The following is an 8,545-nucleotide window of genomic DNA, read 5'->3' on the forward strand; positions in this document are numbered from 1 at the left end:
TTCTCAAGTGAGGATGTATTGTAGAGAGCAGTTGCTGTCCTTATTAAGACAATATCGCATGAAGCTCTATTGAACACAAATAGAGGAAAGCCTAGCTGTAACTTGTTTCTGTTAAAACATGCAGTAATTGTTGGAGGGAGGTTTTGAGTTTGTTGGAACGATCTAGAGATTTTATCATTTAGATTTCTCATTGTTTAGAGTCTGCTTCTAGAGTCAGCTTCTTTCTAGAACATCACCTCTACTTGACAGCGGTATCTTTTCTCTATGTTGCTCTTGTCTGTGTAAACTTGTGTCACTTCCTCACTTGAACAGCCTTAATAATTTAAAGTCAAAATGTGTCTGGTTAGGTTTAAAGTCCCCTAACTCTTTTTTAGAATGCATACTCTGTGTGTATTGGAGACATCTGAATGTAGATCTGTGATTTGTTCTAGGAGTACCCAGCACTGATTCTTATGTTTAAAGCCATAAATGGTCAAAATTTAGGCTGTCCACTTTTTTGAGCATTTCTATATGATCATCTTTTTTGTGGCATTTGTTATAATTTTGTGGTCTCAAAGGAAAGCTGGATACAGGTTTTTCAAGATCTGCATCTTCAGAATTGTCTCCATATGGAAATAAAATAAAACACAAGTTCAGTTCAGAAAGATCTGCAAAATGTGTTTGTCTACATCTTGCCTATCCTTTTAAATCCAAATTTGTCAGAGTCCTTGACCAGGTTCTTTTAGAGGGTTTAATGTTTGATATTAAACATACTTATTCAACATATTTGGTGTTATATGGGATTTTGATTTGGTAGAGTGATACAGCAATATGCTGAAATCACAACACAAGCAATTGCAATATACAGATGAATCACAATAAGAATGTGGTTCCTATTACTGGTCTGGATGATCACTGTCACAATGCTGGGCATCTCTAGTCGCTGGAAAGGAATGTGTGGATTGAAGAGAGGTCAAGCACATTGCCCTTTTCAAAGTTTGTCTTATTATTCAGTTTTTATACTTCGTGTTGGGCTGTGCCACATGCACACACTCTTCCCTACAACCAACTGGTCTGGCTAGCTAGCTCAGGAATACATTATTTATTCTTTATTTATTATTGTTTTTTAATTGTCTTGGGGAACCTGATGATTCATTGGTGTAGCTGTGGTATCTAAAACCAGGTTACCCTTCAGTGCCCCTATTCAGTGCCCCTAGTGCTGAGAGAAGTTCAGCTTGCTTTATGGTGCATTTTTCCCTGAGTGTGCTGGTTGGTAACAAGATTTTCTAGTTCTTAGGAGAACCAAGAGCATCATTTAATCTCTGTTTTTGGAAAGTCACTGTGTTGACTTATGTCTGGGAAGGCATCACCCGAAGTTTTTGTGATGGGTATGGAGTAATTGTAAAATTAGTCTGCATTTACACCTCTCATTCTGCAATAGGACTGGAATTGAACTGCTTGGAAGTGTGGCTGGAATTGAAACTGATGTTCCTTCCGAGAATGTTTTCAAAAATGGAATAGAAAGGTTGGCCTTTGTAGTATCTGAAAAATTGAAGTTGGTGTTAGTAAATAGGGAGCATGGATAGCACTTGTACTTAACTTGTTTCTTTTTCTTCTTGTAATCTTGGAGCTTTTCAGACAGTAAAGAAATTATGTTATTCAAAATAAGTTTCTGCCTTGGGGAAAAAAATTACTTAAGTTTGGGGTTTGCTTTTGCTTTTACAAACTCACTTTGATAATCTACATAGAAATTGAAACTAAATTTGTCTTTAATGTGTGTAGATATTAACTGCTGAACAGTGAAAAAACTTTGTCCTAAAGATTTGCAGAGTTTTCATTTATCAAAATTAGGATGTCACAGTTTATTCATAAACTGAACAAAAAGACTTAATTTTCTTTAAAAACAATACCTAAAATTTCTCAGTTTCTTTTTATGTGGTCTTTAATAATGCTAGTCTTTCTGTTGAGAATTTCTATAGGAAAAAATAACATTTTGACTGATTAACAGATATACTAAGTGTGGACTGTTGGCTAATATAGTCAGTGATTTGTGTCAAGAAATCTGTGCAAAATATCTTCACAGTTGAAGACAAGACAGGCTGCAGAGCGTAGGAAGATCTCAAACTTTTATTTTTCTTTATTTGCTTGGAACAATCTTTTTTGTCCTTCCTGGTTTTATAAATTAACTGGCTTCAGACTCTGAATCATAGAACACCAGGTTGGAAGGGACCTCAAGGCTTGATCATCTGTCCAACCATTCTTGGCAAAAGCACGGTCTAGACGAGGTGGCCCAGCACCCTGTCCAGCTGAATTTTAAAAGTGTCCAGTGTTGGGGAAGGACTTCATGAAATTTGTACATTTCAAGGTTTTGTTGGGTTCTGGCTTGACAAAGGGTTCAGAAAGGAATACTCATACATGTGTTGAAGAATCAAGAAAAAGAGTCTAAAAGCTTTTAACTGTCTTGAATCTTTGTTCCCAAGAAGAATGAAGAAAATATTTTTTTCTTTGTACTTGCTGAACTTGTAAAATAAATACTTAAATTCTGCAAGTTATATGTAATTAAAGGTAAACACGTGTAGTTTCATTAACCTGAGTGAGGTTATTCCTTTTTGCAGATGTCTCCTGGCTGCTGCTTGCCATGTGTGCTATATGTAATTATATGTATTAAACATTATAAATCAGAAATGTGCTGTTATCCAAGATGATCTTACTTCTTTATGATCATAATGTCGTAACTGAAGAGATGCATCTATGGAAGCTTTGGCATAACAGGCATATTTAATTTTCTTCTATATTGAAATTAGCTATTGCTTCTAACTCAAATGTTATGAATTTGTTATCTCTCAAAATGATGACTCTAGCTTTCATTAATATATTGAGTCATTTTTATTTATTTATTTAATTTGGGCATTTTTAGCGTTTGGTCTCAGTTGGTTTGGATTCGAAAAACACAGTCTGTGTATGGGACTGGAGAAAAGGAAAATTGTTATCAATGGCTCCTGGTCACACAGACAGAGTAAGTATAACTAAAGAATTTGACTGTCAATGTAATTTTAGTTTGTTAAACCATGACTGTATATACGTACTAGAGCTATGTCTGAACAAAAAACTTTATGTTTTAGAAATTGAATTCGCATAAAGCTTGGATATGTATTTAGATATGTGAATATATTTAAGATACGTATGTTAATTTCTAAAATAAAATGTGCAACTCACTGTTTATTTGTGTATGGTTTGTTGAGACTGTTAGCATGTAGGGGAAGTGCAAAATCAATGCACTTCATAGACCCTAATCTCCATATGGGAAATCAAAATGCAAATAATCTCTTAGGTTTTTCTAGTCTGTAAACGAACCTTTATGTTGTTTTATTATGTGTTGTAATTACTCAAGGAAAAAAAAACACAAACAGGACTAATAAGCTATACATTGCAATTTTAGTATTGAATGAGGGGATAAAAAAGTAATTCAAATAATTCCATTTAAAGCATTTCAGACTCTGTTAATTTACTACAATTATTTACTCTTTTAATATGCTAGAAAGGCCATCTCTGCTAACATCCTTGTGGTTTTTTATGCAGATATTTGATATTTCTTGGGATTTGTACCAGCCAAACAAGCTTGTCAGCTGTGGCGTAAAACACATCAAGGTAATGAAATAAAGGTTAATTCATAAAATACTTAAGATGCAGTTTATACTCTATAAAATATATAAAAATAGAATCTAAAAGGAATATATAATTATAATATGAAAAGTTGTCTGTAAGAATAATATTACTTCTTAGGAACTGCAATCATAGATCACACGTGACTACACTAGACATTTTACAAGATATATATATAGTGGAAAAGAGACCATCTCTGCTCAAAAGAGTTCATGCCCTGGCAGAAGGAATGCAGAAGGAATGAAACAGTTGTCAGTAGCATTGTACGTAATGATCATAATACAATTTAAAATTTAGCTTGTCTAAAACATGCTGTTTGAAATCCCAAGTAGCATAAGACAGGATGCATATGTTTAAGGTGAGTTCAGGTACTCATGTTTCTGATTCTTGAACAATTAATGAATTGTTACACTGCAGAGGTGAAATGAGTTGAAAAACAATTTCTTACAGTTTGAGAGAGCATGGGGTTATAGTGAAAAGCTTGATCTTCTTTTAATTATTATCTTTTCCCTGGTGTTATTCCTACTTTGTCGTTTTGAACACTCTGTATCTGCTACAGGATTCATGATTTGGACAGTTCATGTCTTTTTCAAGCAGAATGTTTCTATGAAACACTGCTTTGTTTGATCCCTGTACCAACTGCCATGCAGAAACAGCTTCTTTTTCAGTTTTGACACTGTCAGCACGATTATCAATGCTCGACTGCCATCAAATATGTTTCCTAAAGTCACTGCCTTCTCCCATGCACTGTCTTCTGTGTTACCACATAACAGCAGTAGATGGCAGCTTGAAAGTTCTTTATTGCTCTTATGTGTATGTTCTTACGGTGGGAAAAAGGTCTTGCTTTTTATACAATGAACTTTTAGATTAATATGAATTGGTGGTTTATTGGAAAAAGTGTTCAATGTGTTAGCTAGATTGCATATGGTTTTGGTTTAACAGTATTTAACATGTTATTTACAGGTTCCCATGAGCTTGATTAATAATGATCTTTTTTTCTGCTTCAAGATTTAAAAGGACCAGTATACCAATAGTGAGATAATATTTGCCAGCAGTGTTTTAGTATATTCCAGGTGGCTTTATGATGTCAAAACATGTCTATTTAGATGAGCAAAAGTTTATTTGAGCAACTTTTAAGGCTCTATGAAGCATTTTTAAATAGCAGTAGCTTAAAAATTGATTGGTGTTTCCTTTGAGAAAACATTAACTGAAAATCTAAATCCTGGAGTTTTATAGGCATTTGGATCAGGCAAGAGATTTTTGTTGATGTGTATTTTTGTTACACCATTTCTTCTTCTTGTTCTTCCAAATATCAGTAATTACTGTCATGTTTGTAATACTGTTGTATTTCTTCCTCACATGTTTTTATGCAAATTGTAATACTACTTAAGTGAACAGATACTGAGGAATTACTTTTCTTAAATATGTTACCTACTTCCATATTGGAGCTAGGTGTTTGATTTATGCTGTGATAGTGCAGTTGCTTCTCAAGCAACAACATAATTGGTGACCTGTGTACTTTGGTTAAAGAAATACTAGTTAAGATACAGAGATTTGTCTCATCAGTATATGGTTACTTCTTAATTATAGTATTGCTGGTACAAAAATCTCTGCATTGAAACTGCTTACATTATCCTGTATTAATTGTAGCATCTGCTCAGAATTTTGAATAGGTTATTGGTAACGGAGAGGCTTGCTGTGAAATACAGTTTCATAAATATGTATACAAGGAACATACTGAGACAATGTAAGAGTAACGTGTCAGCAGTGATGAAATAAATGCTTTCATATTTTGCACTGGATTACTCCAGCAGCTTGTTGGCTTTCCAGTGCACATTTACTTGTTTGGACGGGAGGGTTTGAAAGGAATATGTGAGTGCTGCTTGTCTACAGAGTTTTTAGAAACTAGAGTGTAGCTGGAGATTTGGTTGGCAAGTATTGTGCTCTGACCAGAGACTTTGCATGTCTTTAGTTTACGAGTCATTAGTACACGTTGGATCACCTAGGAGGAAATTCACTCTCATGTGATTGCTGTAATCACGTGCTAATGGTTGATTAGGAAGTTCTCAAAAATGTCTGCCATAGGTGGGTGCTTTGCATCCTCAGTGGTTCTGATAAGAAGTGGTAATTCTATAATAAAACCAGCTGCTTTCAAACAGAGCAAATGGCAACCTTATCAGAAATTTACGTGCTTAGACTGCATCTTTAAATGCCTAAAGTAATGCAAAATACAAATGCAGCATTTGGAAAGTAGAAGTCATACATCAGAGAAAGATGAGGTAATTCTATTATGAAATGCTTTTCAAAAATGATTGAAAATACGACTGACTCACAAATTATAATTTGCAAGAATTTCTTTTTTTTGCAAGAATTTCTTTCCCAACTAGTCTGCTATGCTGATTTTGTGGAAAGATAAAGATGGTTAATAACATAAAAATTTGTTAAACAACTGGAGAACTAAAGCAGGGAAAAGGGTATGAATGATGATGTCATTTGGAGAGAAGGTAATTCTCTTTCAGATGTACATATTAAATTATAGGATATTAGTGAAATACCCATCTTTCTAAATCACTTTATGTTGCAGTTCTGGAGCTTGTGTGGCAATTCATTGACACCAAAACGTGGTGTTTTTGGCAAAACTGGTGATCTCCAAACTATATTGTGCCTAGCCTGTGCAAGGGATGAAGTGACATACTCTGGTGCCCTGAATGGAGATATATATGTGTGGAAAGGAATCAACCTTGTACGGACAATACAGGGAGCACATGCTGTAAGTATATCTCTTTAAATTAATACAAAATGTTAAATAGATTTCTGGAGAGCTGGAAAGAGCAGTTCAAGATCACTTGGTCTGCGTTCCTAAACAATTTCAATGACAGAGACTCAAATGTCTAATTTGAATATTTTTTTTTCTCTCATTTCTGTTACTTAAGATTGCTGTTATGGTAGAAACTGAATGCTAGATTAAGAAATATGTTTAGGTGTCTATTTATGTACTGTCTCCCATTATTGATGGAGCACTTGATAATCAATAGAGCCTTGAATGCGTTTAAGTTCACCCTTAAATAGACATGTGTTACTCTGTTCAATTACCCATGTGTAGGTATGTATATATACTGGAGTTGAGTGTATAGCAGCCTCCCCCAAAGAATATGGATCTGCTTTATCTGACTTGCTTTTGTGGATGTCTGATTAATCCAAAAGCCTCTCAGAATGCTTGGACGCCTATATTTAGGCAATTGATGTCAAAACAAAGAAACAGGTCCCCAGAGAAGCTGCGGAATCTCCGTCCACATCTCTGTCCACTTGGAGATACTCACAACGGGGTCTAGAAGCTCTCCAGTGCTTTCCCTGAACATCAGCTATTCTGTCATGCCATGAATTGAGTACTATTGGCTGGTGGTGTCTGAGAGCTTGCTAGAGTCCATTGATTTCTGTGAATGGTAATGTAAGCCCAAACACTTAGTTTGTTTGTAGACACATATGTTTAGTCATTTTAGCGTGACTCAATCACTCTTCCTTGTCCTCTGTTGCTGCCTTTTACTGTATTCATTCAGCTTTTTAGAACAGTATAGAACTTTGAAAAGTGAAGACATATCAGTGAAAGTTTAATAAAATTTTTCAAGACTGCTTGGTAAGATTTTCTTTTACTTTTAATCAAAATGTTTAATACGACTACAAAGTGATGATATTTTTGCTGTGGAAGTTTTCATCATATTCTTTCAAAGCATGCAGTTTTGTGATTAAAATAGGCAGCAAAAAAACACTTAGTGGTTTGCAGTCTCATTTGCACATGCCAAACTATGAGAGTTCTCCTTTCTTCTCATGGTAATAAGTCACGTATGGTAATATAACATAAGATTCAATTTCTAACTTGTCCAAGTATCACTTTAAAAACAAAGCAAATAAATTTCAGGTTGTTTTAACCCACTAGGCATGAAACTACTAAGGTAACTTTATGAAGCTGTATTATTTGCTGATTTGAAGGTTGATTTACGTTTTGGAAGGCATTGTACTTTCTAGATAATATGTGAAGTTTGCTTAATAGCAATTTAAATTAATGTGAAAATACAGGTGTATGAGTTCGTATATTGCAGCTTCAAAATGCTAGGTAAAATCAATAACAGTTAATTATACTTTCTTATAAGTGTGTTTGTTTTTACTGTCAGTATTGGACTGTGTGGGATGATGTATGTAACTGAAGTATTAAAATCACTCTATGATTTGATCAGGTAGAATGGAGGGGACAAAAAGTGATGAATGATATGTATGTGGGAGAGGTTGCAGTCGGTCTGCAGTAAGGAGACTCTTGTTTTACTGATGGTTTAGAAATGTACGTTCAGGACAGTTGCAGCTTGTTGTATTAGATAATAGTTTAAAAGTGATTGGACTGCTTATTCAGATACACTGTCATTATACAGCTATCTGATCATGAACAAAAATACAGTTATGAAGAACATAGATGTGGGAAACATACCCTGGGCTATATTTTGCATTTGAGATTCCTTTATATACGTATAAGTGTAGGTACATAAAAAAAATGAATACATATATACACACGTGCATGCCTACCCTCCTGTATGCATCTATAGAAATATTAAATGTATTCAAGAAGGCCCACAGTATAAACCAGGAAGTATAAGGGGATATTTTAGCCTTCAAAGATTCCCTGATTCTTACTCTGTACCTTCATATCTGGTTTTAGTGTTCATATTTAGTGTTCAATAGTGCTTTATTGTATTTGGGAGTTGGACTAGATGATCTCTAGAGGTCCCTTCCAACTCTGAAAATGCCATGATTCTGTGATTCTATTTTTTCCTAAGGTGATGTGAACATTTACTTTTTGATGTTGAAGTTAATAAAATGAATTTTTAAAAATGCTTAAATTGCACATGCAGACCTG

At 34.5% G+C, this 8,545-nt stretch overlaps 1 protein-coding gene across 1 annotated transcript in view; it reads left to right on the forward strand.

Moving 5' to 3' along the window:
* The window catches only part of EML5 (echinoderm microtubule associated protein like 5), a 133,789-nt gene that overhangs the window by 44,525 nt on the left and 80,719 nt on the right, over nucleotides 1–8,545 (forward strand). The window contains exons 5-7 of the mRNA XM_009884597.1: nucleotides 2,897–2,995; nucleotides 3,559–3,627; nucleotides 6,227–6,412. Coding sequence (XP_009882899.1) covers nucleotides 2,897–2,995; nucleotides 3,559–3,627; nucleotides 6,227–6,412 — 354 coding nt within the window. The remainder of the gene's footprint in view (nucleotides 1–2,896; nucleotides 2,996–3,558; nucleotides 3,628–6,226; nucleotides 6,413–8,545) is intronic.

This window comes from Charadrius vociferus, unplaced genomic scaffold (assembly GCF_000708025.1).
Source record: "Charadrius vociferus isolate BGI_N301 unplaced genomic scaffold, ASM70802v2 scaffold300, whole genome shotgun sequence".
Lineage (NCBI taxonomy): Eukaryota > Metazoa > Chordata > Aves > Charadriiformes > Charadriidae > Charadrius > Charadrius vociferus.